Consider the following 17709-nt stretch of genomic DNA (forward strand, 5'->3'; position numbering starts at 1 on the left):
AGGGCAAACAATGATAAGCGGTTTTTTGTAATTTTTTCCATTTATTTCTACAATCTAACTATATTTCTATGAACCAAAACATTCTAAAAAATTTCCCAAACAAACTTCAGGAAGATTCATGAAAATCCGAATTATAGTTTAGGAGGATTAATGAAACTTACATTGTTACAGAAGAATTTTATATATAAGATATATATATATATATATATATATATATATATATATATATATATATACAAAGTCTAATAATCGGGCATAACCGATTATTAGACTTTGTTAATACATATGTCAACATCAAATTCAGAATCATACAAAATATATATATATATATATATATATATATATATATATATATATATATGATTTAGTAGTTAATTTTGATGTTGAAATATATGAGTGAGTTCTTGAGGGCGATACATCAAACAAAGAAAAGGCAAAGATTTATAAAATAATCTTTAATTCCAAACGTTTCGACATTCAATTTAATGTCATCATCAGTGGATCTAAAAACAGTATGAAAATTAGTATATCTAGGTAATTATAATATATGTGGATTGGTATAGTAATTATAAAATAAGAGAAAAATTAACAAACAGTAACACTTAACAACAAACAAAATATAAAAGATAGGAAATGTAATAGAGACTAGAATTAAATAAATAAATAAAAAAGAAAAAGAATATAGGCAAAAATATATAAGTACACTCATATAAACCTACGCATATATACATATATACACATATACATATATACATATATACATATATATATATATATATATATATATATACATACAAACACACATGCAAACATATAATACACATATACATATACAAATACAAAAATATATACCTATATATGTACACATATACATGTACGACTATACATATATAAATATACGCATATACATATATGCAACGTGCATGCATATTCACAACGACGTACATGTACATGTATGAAACATACATATACTCATACCTATCTATGTAACTATAGCTATACACGTATACATATACATATACGCATAAACATGTATATATACATATATATATATATATATATATATATATACATATATACACCTACATATATACATATACACACACAATACATACATATATACATATGTACATAAATGCTCACATATATATACATATACATACATACATATATACACATATACAAATACATGTATACACATATACATATGTACATACATACAAACATACATGTAAATAAATAATATACATATATATATATACATATATACATACAAATACGTATATATATATATATATATATATATATATAAACATACACATATGTAAACTCGTATATATGTAAAGCAAAAAAATATTTATGAAGATGGATAATACATGTAAAATATAAGTGGACTTACATTACGTTTCTAGGTTACATCTAGAAAAGTGTACACAACACTAGAGATTGGCACTAACATTTATACAACTAACTTGTCAACACCATGCATTTTTTATAATTTTTTGTATGATGTAAACAGAAAAATGGTAGTTTTATTTGAACAAAAATGTAAGTAGAATTATGTAATTTCTGCCACGACTTCTGTACTTTGCGCGTACCGAGGCATGTGTGAGCGCCACACGTGTTTTGAAAGATTTTTAAGGGTCATTCAAGGATTGTTATGAGTGGGTAGGTAGAAAAACGGTCGAAGTTGAAACTAGTAATGTTAGGCTAGGTATGTATGGTTAGAATTAGTTTTTGTTAAGAGGAGAAAAAAATTGGGAATGTTATTTAGTATTACTAGGTAGTTATACTAATAACTCAAATATCTAAAATAAATTTTTTTAAAGGGTTATTCAAAATTTGCTATGCATGGGTTAGTAAAGCTCGGGTTTCAAGGCCGAAGTTAAACTAGTAATGTTGGCAAGGTTAGTATGGTCAGAATTAGTTTTGTTCAGAGGAGATAAATTTGGAAACATTATTTAGTATTACTTGGTAGTTATCGCAGGCAGGAAACCGGACAAAATTTAATAAAAAGACTCAAACAACACGACAATAATTCGAAAAACCCCAACCAAAACCAAACTTTGATAACAGAACACATCAAAAATTTCAAACACTCCTTTAACTTTTATAATGCCAGTATTCTCTACCATGAACGGAACACCATTCAGAGACGTTTTGCAGAATCTTGTTTCATATCAGTATGTGATCACGCGGTAAACAAAAGATCTGATACCTCCTTACTCTGCGATAACTACCAAGTAATACTAAATAATGTTTCCAAATTTATCTCCTCTGAACAAAACTAATTCTGACCATACTAACCTTGCCAACATTACTAGTTTAACTTCGGCCTTGAAACCCGAGCTTTACCTACCCATGCATAGCAAATTTTGAATAACCCTTAAAAATTTTTTATTTTAGATATTTGAGTTATTAGTATAACTACCTAGTAATACTAAATAACATTTCCAATTTTTTTCTCCTCTTAAAAAAAACTAATTCTAACCATACAAACCTAGCCTAACATTACTAGTTTCAACTTCGACCGTTTTTCTACCTACCCACTCATAACAATCCTTGAATGACCCTTAAAAATCTTTCAAAACACGTGTGGCGCTCACACATGCCTCGGTACGCGCAAAGTACAGAAGTCGTGGCAGAAATTACATAATTCTACTTACATTTTTGTTCAAATAAAACTACCATTTTTCTGTTTACATCATACAAAAAATTATAAAAAATGCATGGTGTTGACAAGTTAGTTGTATAAATGTTAGTGCCAATCTCTAGTGTTGTGTACACTTTTCTAGATGTAACCTAGCAACGTAATGTAAGTCCACTTGTATTTTACATGTATTATCCATCTTCATAAATATTTTTTTGCTTTACATTATACGAGTTTACATATGTGTATGTTTATATATATATATACTAGCATACCCAGCCTTGCGTTGCAACGGCCCTTATTAAAATCCACCTGATTGAAATTTGAATCCGTTTGACAACCACATTGAATAACCAAGTGATTTTTATAAATTTGTTATATCTTATTTGGTATTACTATAATATGCCTTTAATATTTTCTTTAAAAATTTTCCATAAATTTATGATTAGACACTCATCGATTTCAATGCATTTTTCAAAATTTGTGATTACTTACAAAATGCTTATTATATAAATTTCCGACTATAAATTGATATTCATACTATCCCTGAAACTAACATGGATAAAGTTCTGAGGAATTCGAGTCCAAATCTATGTGCCAAAAATCACACTTCGAAATTTAATATAATATGATATAATATTTAGTTTTCAATCATGATTTATATTAATTTTGTGATGTTTATCTGAATGAACAACTTAAGCAAATTAAATCTTAATCATAAATCAATTTATTCATACATTTCCCGTAATAAAACGTCATTTTCGTCATTTGTTTTAAATTCGTAACCGCCCAAATTTATTTAAATTTGATAAATTTTATTATTCTGTATCTTAACTTAAATGTGATTTGTAATATAAGTTGGAATAATTAATGTATTTGTTCCTATTTGAATTCGTTAAAAATATTAAATCTTTTGACCTGTCAAAATTTTGACGTGTTAGTATCCGAACCAAATAAATATAAATTATAAATTTATTCATCTAATACTTTCCATAGATATTGACAAATGACACTTCCTTTTTTTTAGTTTAAAACTATCAAATTTTGTTTAAATTTATAAACATTATATATTTCTATTATTTTGAATATAGCATTTTGCCTAATTTGAATATAACTGTTGGATATATTCTAATATATCTGTTCCTTTTTCAATTAGTAAAAATAATATATTTTTAGAATTGTCAATTTTTTTTTCAGAAATCATAAATCGTTTTTTCTCGAAGTTTCCATAAATATTGACATTTGTCATTTTAGTGTTTTGTTTTTTTTTAGTAAATTTCTGTCAAAATTCATGGAAATTTATAAAAAATATAAAACTAAATAAATATTTCCTTCTTGGTCGAAATTTAATATAATATGATAAAATATTTTTCAATGATGTTTTGTATCTACAATATTGCCTATAACAAAACTTGGAATAATTAATGTATTTGTTTCTTATTGAAGTCGTTAGAAATTCAATTTTTCTGAACTGTCAAAATTTTGTTTATTATTAATATTAAATTTAATATGTCATTTTTTTATTGTGATCTATAATGTTTTGAGGAAGTTTTGGTATCCGAACTAATTTCGTAAGCAAATCAAATAAATATAAATTATAAATCTATCTATCTAATAATTTTTATAAATATTGACAAATGTCAATTCACGTTTTTTTAATGTCAACTTTTATTTAAATTTATAAACATTGATTTTTAATTAGATTTAAAACTATAAACAGTGATTTTGAATATAGCATTGCATCTAATTTGGATATAAATGTTGGATATATCTTTAATATGTATATGTTTTTGAATTATATTTTTTGAACTGTCAAATTTTTTTTCCAAAAACGTTAATCTTTTTTTCTCGAATTTTCCATAAATTTTGACATTTGTCATTTGTGTTTTGTTTTTTTTTGGTCATTTTCTGTCAAAATTTTTTGAAATTTATAAAAATTATATTTTAAATTTACTTCTCAAAATTTCCTATAACCTAAGTTGGATATATATGCACACGATGAGCCAATAAAATTTAAAATCGGTCCAGTAGTTTGGGCGTCCATCGCGAACCAACATCGTGACACGAGATTTATATATATATAGATATATATATATATATATATATATACGTATTTGTATGTATATATGTATATATATATATATATGTATATTATTTATTTACATGTATGTTTGTATGTATGTACATATGTAGGTGTATATATATATATATATATATATATATATATATATATATATATATATATGTATATATACATGTTTATGCGTATATGTATATGTATACGTGTATAGCTATAGTTACATAGATAGGTATGAGTATATGTACGTTTCATACATGTACATGTACGTCGTTGTGAATATGCATGCACGTTGCATATATGTATATGCGTATATTTATATAAGTAGTATAGTCGTACATGTATATGTGTACATATATAGGTATATATTTTTGTATTTGTATATGTATATGTGTATTATATGTTTGCATGTGTGTATGTATGTATATATATATATATATATATATATATATATATATATATATCTTCTATATATATAAAAATAAGTCGGGTTTTCCTTCCTGACGAAATAACTCCAGAACGCACGAACCGATTTCGACAATTTTGCATTCGTTGAAAAGGTCTTGGGCTCAGCAAGGTTTATAGCTGAAAAAAATAGTTGTGCATGGCATCGTGCCTTAATGCAAGCTGCTGGACCTTCACGCACCGTAATTAAAAATTCGAGTAATAAAAATAATCAATAACTGTTTTAAATAATTTCAAATAGATTATCTTCTATATATATAAAAATAAGTCGGGTTTTCCTTCCTGATGAAATAACTCCAGAACGCACGAACCGATTTCGACAATTATGCATTCATTGAAAAGGTCTCGGGCTCAGCAAGGTTTATAGCTAAGAAAATTAGTTGTGCATGGCATCGTGCCTTAATGCAAGCTACTGAAACTTCACGCACCGTAATTAAAAATTCGAGTAATAAAAATAATCAATAACTGTTTTAAATAAACTCAAATAGATTATCTTCTATATATATAAAAATAAGTCGGGTTTTCCTTCCTGACGAAATAACTCCAGAACGCACGAACCGATTTCGACAATTTTGCATTTGTTGAAAAGGTCTCAGGCTCAGCAAGGTTTATAGCTAAGAAAATTAGTTGTGCATGGCATCATGCCTTAATGCAAGCTGCTGGAACTTCACGCACCGTAATTAAAAATTCGTGTAATGACATTAGTGAGAATTATCAGAATTATGCTTGGTTAAGTCAACGAGCAATTCTTGCCGCAAAGAATAATGATGTACACGCTCTGAATTTCACCATTCAATCAAAAATTGCTGGCGATTTGGTGACATACCAATGATTCTGACTGGTCTTCCGTTTGACTTCAAACGATTGCAATATCCAGTTCGCCTTGCGTTTGCAATAACAAGTCGCAAAGCCAATCGCTTAGTGTTTGCGGGATAAATTTCTAATAGATTATTTAGAAAATCATTGTTTTTCACATGCGCAGTTAAACGTTGCCTGTTCACAAGTTGGAAAACCATCCGCTTTGTTTGTGTTAACGTCAGACCAAAAAACAAAAAATGTGGTTTACCAAAGATCACTTCTATGAAACGGATAATTTGCGGATTCACTTTCATTTACTTAGAGAAGTTCAACTAAAAAACACTTCATTTTTGTAATCAAAATAAATTCGTTACTGTTGTATAATAAAATCAAATTTTTCTTTTTAAAATATAAAACAAGCAAAAAATTTATTCATCTTTCTCACGAAACCATTTGGTGGCGAAACGGAGTTCGTCGGGTTTGCTAGTATATATATATATATATATATATGTATATATGTATATATGTATATGTGTATATATGTATATATGCGTAGGTTTATATGAGTGTACTTATATATTTTTGCCTATATTCTTTTTCTTTTTTAATTATTTATTTAATTCTAGTCTCTATTACATTTCCTATCTTTTATATTTTGTTTGTTGTTAAGTGTTGCTGTTTGTTAATTTTTCTCTTATTTTATAATTACTATACCAATCCACATATATTATAATTACCTAGATATACTAATTTTCATACTGTCTTTAGATCCACTGATGATGACATTAAATTGAATGTCGAAACGTTTGGAATTAAAGATTATTTTATAAATCTTTGCCTTTTCTTTGTTTGATGTATCGCCCTCAAGAACTCACTCATATATATATATATATATATATATATATATATATATATATATATATATATATATATATATATATATATATATATATATATATATATATATATATATATATAGGGCCGGTCCTGCCTTGCATGCGATGCATGCAAAAAATGCGGGCGCAAGCCTTAGGGGGCGCCAAAACGAGTTTCGGAAATTAAATTTATATATTAAAAATATACTATTTATATTTTTTTATATAAAATCTAGAATTATTTATTTAAAATCTAAAATACTTAATAAATTTTAATAAATAATTTAACTTAACTAGGGATACGGAGACGCCAGAAAAAGCATATTTATTTTGCAATGTGATATCAGTAAAAACAAATAACCGATTAATAATTCTGCAAATTAGTCAATAACAGCTCTGTTTATTGCTTAATCTACTTATCAAATTTTTTCTTTGTTTCAAGTTACCGTGGAATCAAAAAAGAAATTATCTAGTGTTCAATCCCATAAGCGCAAACCTGCGAAAGATTAAATTAATTGTTGGGCATTATTGACGAAAAATGGCGAGCTGATTTAGTTGAATCGGAACTTGTTAAAAAATATAAACAAATTATAAAAAATGGGGAGCTTAGAAAATTACTTGTTTATTCTGAGAAATTAAATTGTAACTTTTGCTTTTGTTGCAAATGTTTCGCATCTGTTGAACTTTGAATGTTGAAGATATGCGTGGAACAAATATGAAAAATGGAAACAAAATTTACTTTGAAACGAAAATCTTAAGGCTTGTTTTATACCTAGTGGTGTCCATTAATAATTAATAACTATACAGAAATAATACATATCAAATATAATAAGTTTTTATTTCACTATTGTTCAAGAAATGTGTAATTTCTTTGCATTTTTTACTGATTTTTGAACAATACTTCTAAGATAAATTAAAAAGTTAACTTTAAAACAGCAAGCTGGAACTCGAATATGACGGCTCTAACGATATCAATAAGGAGAAGTTTACGACGCAATTTTGGATATTGTAAATGATGAAAAATTAAATTAAATTAAAATTTAAAAAATCCAACATGAAATACGTGTGTAATGTTTGAAAATGGTAGTTTTTTTTAAATATTAATATTGCACATACGTTAAAAACGCTAGAAAAAAAGTTGCATGCGGGCGCTAAGGACCCCAGGACCGGCCCTGTATATATATATATATATATATATATATATATATCTTATTATTTAAAACTATTTCAAATCTTTTCTCAAAACTGGCTATCGTCACCAACAAAAGAACTTTTTTACTTCGTTGTCGCAAAGAAAAACTTCTACCAAAATCCTTTGATTTCAAATTATCAAACTTTGATCATCTAAATTACAATTATTTCAAAAATAAAAAGCTTTCCTTCTCTTTTATGTTGCTGAATCTAGAAATCAAACATTGCATTACCTCTATTGATAACATAAATAAATCTTTAAATTATAACATCCAATCCTTATTTTCCACTATTAATAATCATTTTGACATTAACAATTTTTTAGATTTCGAAAACTCTAGATACAATAATTTTTTTAATATGTCAAAAAAATCCTTTATAAAAAAAATTCAATAACCTTTATTCGAAAAAGACAAACGAATCCAAAATAATTATAAACCCTGATATCATCAATAAATGGGTAAAAAACATTTCCGATTTAGAAATCCTACCCAATGTTTTGAACATTTTAGCACTAGGTCCTAAATTTTCCATTCCACAACAGAAAAAATCGTTTAATTTTGTCAAAACACTTAGCTCTTTAGAATATAGTTTACGTAATTTAAAATATATCAATGAAAAAAACCGCATTAAATCTATTTTTTGCAACCAACTCAATTCTTTTTTCAAATTTGACATTTCTAACATTCATCAACATAAAGAATTACTTAAGGACATCCACTTTTGCAAATCCTTTATCAAACAACACCCAGAAATTGTTGTTACCAGGGCAGACAAGGGTAACATCACGGTTATCATGAACAAGGTTGACTATATTTCCAAATCCATGTCCCTCTTAGCTGATACAAACATTTACGAACCTTTAAATTCAGATCCCACCGACCTTATAAATCGGAATACTTTGAAATTCATTGATTCACTCATAGAAAACAAGCAAATTCCCAAACCTCTCTCCTTACAATTAAAAACCTACAATCCCATTTCCCCAAAACTTTATTGTCTTCCCAAAATCCACAAAGATGGTTTTCCTCTTCGACCAATAGTTGCTGACTTAAATTCCCCTCTTTGTAAATTATCCAAATTCATTAGTTCTATTTTATCCAATATCACTCATGATTCCCCACATTTTGTAAAAAATTCCTTCGAACTCATTCCCAAACTTAACTCCCTCATTGTACCACTTGATTTTTCCTTTATAAGTTTAGATGTTGTTTCCCTCTTTACTAACATTTCACCTGACCTTATTCTCTCTGCCATAGACCATAAATGGGTTGATATAAGTAAACACACAGATTTCAATTTTTCTTGGTTCCTGAAATGTATTAAATTCATTATTTCCAATACTTATTTTTCGTTCAACGACTGCTTTTTTAAACAAAAATTTGGCACTCCAATGGGTTCCAGTTTGAGTGCCCCACTTGCTGAACTTTGTATGCAGTTCCTAGAGAACTCTACACTTAATACCTTGTCTTATGTACCTCTTTTTTACAAACGTTACGTTGACGACATTTTAACTTGCATTCCTACTCACAATATAACCAATTTCCTAAATTCTTTTAATAATTTCGACACACACCTTTGTTTTACCGTAGAGACCCAACTTAACAACTCAATTAATTTTTTAGATATTACCCTTTTTATAAATAACGGCTCCATCACTACATGTTGGTATCAAAAATCCACTTGGTCTGGACGTTATTTAAACTACCATTCCTATCACCCCAAATCGACTAAGATTGCATCTATCATCAACTTACTAGACCATGCCATCCTTCTTTCTCATCCATCACATTGGGAAAAAAATATCAATTTGATATATTATACCCTTCAAAATAATTCCTATCCACTACAACTTTTACGCTCAGTAATTGATAATAGATTACCTTTTCTTCGTAATAAATTCCGTACATCTTCCTTATTTACCTCCCAATCACAACAAAATAGCATGATTTCACAAACCCTTAACCCTGTTCCTGAAAATTCACTTTCTCTCAATTCCTTCATCTCATTACCGTACATTGATTGCCTTTTCCACTCATGGAAAAAACTTTTTTCATCCGTTGGTCTGAAACTAGTGTGTTCTACTGGACACACTCTCACAGACTTATACACTAATTTAAAAACTCCTACCCCTATTATTTCCCGCACGTCAAACGTCGTATATGTCATTGATTGTAATGATTGTTCAAGTTGTTATGTTGGAGAAACTTCACAATTTCTATCAAAAAGAATGCGCCAACACGAACTTAATAGTCTTAACAGGAAACAGAATAAAACCATGATCACCGAACACGTCTCCAACTTTAAACATTCTTTTAATTTCACCAATCCAAGAATTATTCATCGAGAAGCCAACACTTTACGCAGGAAGTTCGCTGAGAGTATTTTTATACAAATATTACCTACGATTAAAAAACGTTTTGATTCGGCTTCTCTTTGCAATATTTACCGCGATGCTTCGAATAATTTTTTCAATATGCGCAATACTTCCTAACATTTCTTTTATGTTATATATATATATATATATATATATATATATATATATATATATATATATCTATCTATATATATATAAATCTCGTGTCACGATGTTGGTTCGCGATGGACGCCCAAACTACTGGACCGATTTTAAATTTTATTGGCTCATCGTGTGCATATATATCCAACTTAGGTTATAGGAAATTTTGAGAAGTAAATTTAAAATATAAATACATAATTTTTATAAATTTCAAAAAATTTTGACAGAAAATGACCAAAAAAAAAACAAAACACAAATGACAAATGTCAAAATTTATGGAAAATTCGAGAAAAAAAGATTAACGTTTTTGGAAAAAAAAATTTGACAGTTCAAAAAATATAATTCAAAAACATATACATATTAAAGATATATCCAACATTTATATCCAAATTAGATGCAATGCTATATTCAAAATCACTGTTTATAGTTTTAAATCTAATTAAAAATCAATGTTTATAAATTTAAATAAAAGTTGACATTAAAAAAACGTGAATTGACATTTGTCAATATTTATAAAAATTATTAGATAGATAGATTTATAATTTATATTTATTTGATTTGCTTACGAAATTAGTTCGGATACCAAAACTTCCTCAAAACATTATAGATCACAATAAAAAAATGACATATTAAATTTAATATTAATAATAAACAAAATTTTGACAGTTCAGAAAAATTGAATTTCTAACGACTTCATAAGAAACAAATACATTAATTATTCCAAGTTTTGTTATAGGCAATATTGTAGATACAAAACATCATTGAAAAATATTTTATATCATATTATATTAAATTTCGACCAAGAAGGAAATATTTATTTAGTTTTATATTTTTTATAAATTTCCATGAATTTTGACAGAAATTTACTAAAAAAAAAACAAAACACTAAAATGACAAATGTCAATATTTATGGAAACTTCGAGAAAAAACGATTTATGATTTCTGAAAAAAAAATTGACAATTCTAAAAATATATTATTTTTACTAATTGAAAAAGGAACAGATATATTAGAATATATCCAACAGTTATATTCAAATTAGGCAAAATGCTATATTCAAAATAATAGAAATATATAATGTTTATAAATTTAAACAAAATTTGATAGTTTTAAACTAAAAAAAAGGAAGTGTCATTTGTCAATATCTATGGAAAGTATTAGATGAATAAATTTATAATTTATATTTATTTGGTTCGGATACTAACACGTCAAAATTTTGACAGGTCAAAAGAATTAATATTTTTAACGAATTCAAATAGGAACAAATACATTAATTATTCCAACTTATATTACAAATCACATTTAAGTTAAGATACAGAATAATAAAATTTATCAAATTTAAATAAATTTGGGCGGTTACGAATTTAAAACAAATGACGAAAATGACGTTTTATAATATTACGGGAAATGTATGAATAAATTGATTTATGATTAAGATTTAATTTGCTTAAGTTGTTCATTCAGATGAACATCACAAAATTAATATAAATCATGATTGAAAACTAAATATTATATCATATTATATTAAATTTCGAAGTGTGATTTTTGGCACATAGATTTGGACTCGAATTCCTCAGAACTTTATCCATGTTAGTTTCAGGGATAGTATGAATATCAATTTATAGTCGGAAATTTATATTATAAGCATTTTGTAAGTAATCACAAATTTTAAAAAATGCATTGAAATCGATGAGTGTCTAATCATAAATTTATGGAAAATTTTCAAAGAAAATATTAAAGGCATATTATAGTAATACCAAATAAGATATAACAAATTTATAAAAATCACTTGGTTATTCAATGTGGTTGTCAAACGGATTCAAATTTCAATCAGGTGGATTTTAATAAGGGCCGTTGCAACGCAAGGCTGGGTATGCTAGTATATATAAATATATATATATATATGTATGTATGTGTATATTTATATGTGTATGTGTATATGTATATATATACATGTTTATGTTTGTTGGATATATATATATGTATTTGTTGTATATATATGGATTTTACATATATGTTTGTATATGCATGTGTGCATGAGTTTGTTTATGTATGTTTGTGTATGTGTATGCATATGTACATTTATTGAGTTGCGTATATATACATATATATGTTGTGTTATATTTGTTTATATAATAACTTGTTTCATAACTATTATTGTTTTCAGTTAATATCCTTACCTTTTCTTAATAAAATTCTGTTTATTCACATATTTCTTACATTGTTCTATCATGGTTTTATTATGTTTCTATATTTTTATTTTGATCCACATATTATTTCATTTTGATCCAGTTATGTTTAACCCTCTGATTATGGATGGCTTACACATTTAATTTTTTCTATGTTCCCACTGCGCATGATCGCTGGGAAATTCTTCGTAATTGTAAACACTAAAATTCTCTCTATCCCGTAAATGTTTCCCATCTGATGAACTTTGAATGTTGAAGACATGCGTAGAACAGATGGAACAGATATGAAAAATGAAAGCAAAATTTACTTTGGAACGAAAATCTTAAGGTTTTTTTTTATACCTAGTCATGTCTATACTATAAATTTAATAATTATTAACTATGCAGAAATTATACATATCAAATATAATAAGTTTTTTTTTCAATATAGTTCAAGAAATTACACATTTCTTTGCATTTTTTACTGATTTTTGGACAATACTTCTAAAATACGTTATCAATTGATCACAATCACAATTGAAACAATCTTATACTCTGAATATGACGGAAAAGCAAGGATGATTACAATTCGGGTCTTACGACATCAAAAAGGAGAAGTTTACGACGCAAATTTGAATATTGTAAATAACGAAAAATTAAGTTAAATTAAAATTAAATAAAATTAAAAAATAGAAAATTTAAAAATATTTGGTTATAATCAACCCGCGAATCGCCTCGATTTTCTAAATAATCTTCAAATCAATGTATTTTATACGCTTTTAGATTATATCTAATTTTTTGTGTACTAAAAAAAATGTAAATATTTATATAATTTAAATGATAAACTGTTAAGTGTTAAGTTAAAATTAATAGGGGGGAGCGCTAAGTTGCATGCGAGCGCTAAGTACCCCAGGACCGGCCCTGTATATATATATATATATATATATATATATCATATATAAAATTCTTCTGTAACTATGTATGAATTATTAATCCTCCTAAACTATAATTCGGATTTTCATGAATCTTCCTGAAGTTTGTTCCGGAAATTTTCTAGAATATTTAGATTCATAGAAATATAGTTAGATTGTAGAAATAAATGGAAAAAATTACAAAAAACCGCTTATCATTGTTTGGCCTTCAAAATATTTGAAGTTATTTTGAATTATTTCTATTCACTTATAGGCTAAGGCAATATTAAAATGTAATAAATTCATGATTATAAATAAGGAAAATGTATTGTCTACATTATTATTGCCGAAAAGCAGCTGAGATGTGCCAAAAATTAGATAAACATAATAAAATAGAGTCAACATGCGCCTGACAAGTGATGCAGTTCTGCGCATGCGTCTCGCGTTTGTGAAATGTCAGTTCAATATAATTACATACCCTATATTAAAATTACGTTGTTTGCTAATATCTTCAGAAATATACATTTTAACAAAAATAATGAAATGATCATAATCATATAAATTAATATTTTAATAAATCAATGTTTTATAGTGTTCTAGGAACAATATTAAGCTCGATATGATAATAGGGTTTTATAGTCCTCAAAATAAGCTTTAAAATAAGTATTTTCGCATGTAAAATGAGTGAGCTATCATGCAAATAAATTCATTCATTCATTCATTCATTTGAATCAAATAGTTTATGAGTGCCATTTCCACCAAAATTAAAAATAATCGTATTTCATCTAGAATTAACTTGGTTTAAGAGATCTTGATGGATTCTAGAAAATACCATAACCTTAGTACAAACGAATTTCAAAAAACTCATGATTTCATGAAAAAAAAATCCATTAAAAAAACAACCAATTTCTCATTATTATATCTCTGAAATTCAAGGGTTTTTTATGACTGATTATTGCTTTTTATTATTTTTTTGTTACACAAATATTGATAGAGTTATAATTGTTTAAAGAGTGCGCGGCAGTAAACCAGAGTGTCTTTCAAGCCTTTTAACAGTTCGCCGTTTCAAAATAAGAGAAGTTACGGTAAAATTTATGATAGAGAAAGTTGTAGGTCATTTAATTACCATTAAAATAGTATATTACAAGTTCTATCCAATTAATGCCGGGGGTGGTGAAGGAGTGCAAATTTTTTTCACTTCTGAACTTAAGATTAGGATTAGCCTATTTCCAAATATCGAGCAAATTGGAGCATAGTAAAAAAAATTCGCAGAGCACACGCTTTTTTCCCCTCTATTTACTGCAATAATTTTGTTTATCTTAGGTTGAATAGAGCACATGTGAACAGGATTTGACAAATTAATTCACTTCAAATATGAACTTAAGTAATAATGTATATTGAATTATTCGTGAGAAAAATGTAATTTAGATATTAAAATTACTAAAAGCCAGTTAAAATATGGTACAAAATTATAAAAATTATAGGCAACATTTTTGAAGCAATTATTTTGGGTAGAAACATTCAAGGTGATATTGTACCTTTACCGCGAATGCTATATATTAATTCTTTCTGAATATGTTATACCTTTTAAAAGACTTCAATTTCCAATACGTATATCTTATGCTATCAATCACAAAAGCAGACGATTTTTCGTGTGATAAATTTGGAAAATCAATGTTTTAGTCGTGAATAAAACCTCGGCATTAAAATAAATTGAGCTAATGGAAATAAATTTGTTCTATTAATTGCAGTGTATAATTTTTAATATACAATTTTATTGAACCTATTTTAATATTTGTTAAATGGACAATTAAAGTGTACCTGTGGGAATTGAGAATCATAATTTTATTTGAAGCAGTTCTACATTTAACATCACTCATATTTCTGCAAATAGTAATTCGAAAAACAATGAATATTATTTTTAACTGAACGGTGTAAATATTAGTATAGGATATTAAAAAAATGAAGATGTGGGTACAGGACAACGTCTGTCGGGTCATCTAGTATATATATATATATATATATATATATATAAATATATATATACAGTAGACCCTCGCTTTACGCGGCAAGTGCGTACCGTGCAGTATGGAGACCGTGCTATAAGAAACTCGTATTTAACATACAATTCAGGCTAATTCGTCGTGCGTTCTATGGAACCTTACATAGTGCAGTATGGGAACCGTGCTATGCGAGACTCGGAGTTAGTACAAATCGCATCATTTTTATCGTGCTGTATGGAGACCCAGGAATACAACTTGAAGTAGGTGCAATACGGACGAAATGACATGTATGACATAGACAACTTATTCAAAAATTGGCGCGACGCAGTAGTCAATTCAAACATGTTCGCACCTTCCAAAGTTTATTTTATGGATGTGTTTTTGGAGACTTATTTATTATTTTTTATAATTAATTTTATTAAAATGAATAAACTTATGTCAGTAGGTACTCATAATTTCTATTAATTTTATCGTAATAAACAGGTGTTTGATTGAATTTTGATCATTTATTTATTCACGTTCACTTTTGGACAAAATGATATAGAATAGACAAGATGACAAAGTATTAATTTGGAAACGATACATGATGATTCATTAGAGGTCAAAAATAAAAAACTAGTAAAATATGGTTATTACATATTTTCATAACTTCTTTCATAACTTTGGAGACTTTCATTTATTGTAAATTTTTCCTATTCTTATATTCCCGGTACGATGTATGACTTGTTCCCTTTGGGCTCATGCGTCATGTGCTGATGTCCCAAAGTGGACCAAACAATTTAATTGTGAAAAAATAGTGTTTCAATATGCCTTTACCGTATATGGATGTAAGACAAAATGGTACATATTTGTAGTAAACGCGAGTTTTTATGAAGTATCAAACGACTTTTGTTTTTATCGGTGCTGCCGTTTCTGAGGAAACGCCGACGACGGATTAAATCTTTGCCCATATGTACATACACACATACACATTTTCTTATTTTAGTCTCAAACAATTCATAATGACTTGAACCGTCGAGAAAACATAAAACAGATCATATACATCTCCTTCGGTAAGATGGAAAACAAGATGAATCATACAGTACTTTTATTTAACAAAATAAAAAAAAACAATACAAAAAATACTAAACTAAATAAATTAAAATGTTTTCCAACATAAACAAGTAAGACTTTGGTAAAATCATGAATTTTTTCAACTCCCATCGCCTTCGCTGTCACATGTGACTTGTCTACTTTTAATTGGCAAAATGATTTTTTTCATGCTTCTTTTTCACATGTGTTTTTGTGATTGTTTATTTTTTCAATTCTTGTAAAACTTCTCTATAGGGAGCTAAACAACTGTTTAACTCTCTTTTAAATTTTGCACTTCGCATTGTTGAATTATCTGCTTGAATAAAATGAAGTTCCAATTCTTTCGCCAATTTAAATCCTTTTTCTACATCTTGTATATCGAGATGTGGAATCCATTCGATTTCATCTGTTTCATTTACCAATGTATTTGAGGCAGGCCCATCAATTAATTCTATCAATTCCTCCTCATCCAAAGTTTCTTCCTCGAGAACAAGTTGTCGTACGTCGTCGATATTTACTTCAAAGGCGTCATCGCATAAGCGGGAAGCCATATTTATTATTTCTGCAGCTGGGAGTGAAATTGTAGAATCATCTTGCATTGTGTGAACTATTTCAGGTAAAAGAGGCTTCCAACACGAGTTAAGCGTTGATGGTTTAATTTCCTCGCAAACCGACGATAAAGCTGTAATACAATCTAAAATAGAAAATTCAGTCCACACTTCAATAAGAGTTTTATTACTATTTTCTAGTCTGTCAAAAATTGTTTGAAAAAATCGACGTGTGTAGTACATTTTTAAAGTTTGAATAATTCCTTGATCCAAAGGTTGTATTAATGATGTGCAGTTAGGAGGAAGAAAGACTATTTTCACATTTGGATGGTCTAGCTGTATATTGTGGCAACCAGCGTTGTCAAGAAGCAATATAACTTTAAAATGCAAATTTTTTTCTATCATATAGATTTCCACAGCCGGGATGAAACAATTA

The 17709-nt window shown here is 27.4% G+C and overlaps 1 protein-coding gene across 5 annotated transcripts in view; it reads right to left on the reverse strand.

Moving 5' to 3' along the window:
- LOC113376927 (zinc transporter ZIP13 homolog) overlaps positions 1 to 17709 on the reverse strand; it is a 64631-nt gene that overhangs the window by 3372 nt on the left and 43550 nt on the right. The window contains exon 7 of one of the 5 annotated variants that reach the window (XM_026617039.1): positions 12796 to 13004. The exons of the other annotated variants lie outside the window; for them this stretch is intronic. Coding sequence (XP_026472824.1) covers positions 12883 to 13004 — 122 coding nt within the window. The 3' untranslated portion in view covers positions 12796 to 12882. Of the gene's footprint in view, positions 1 to 12795; positions 13005 to 17709 lie in introns of those variants that run through there. 5 annotated transcript variants of the gene reach the window in all.

This window comes from Ctenocephalides felis, unplaced genomic scaffold (genome assembly GCF_003426905.1).
Source record: "Ctenocephalides felis isolate EL2017-DRISC unplaced genomic scaffold, ASM342690v1 CF-g0.4_SCAFFOLD_01886, whole genome shotgun sequence".
In the NCBI taxonomy this organism is placed as follows: Eukaryota; Metazoa; Arthropoda; class Insecta; order Siphonaptera; family Pulicidae; genus Ctenocephalides; species Ctenocephalides felis.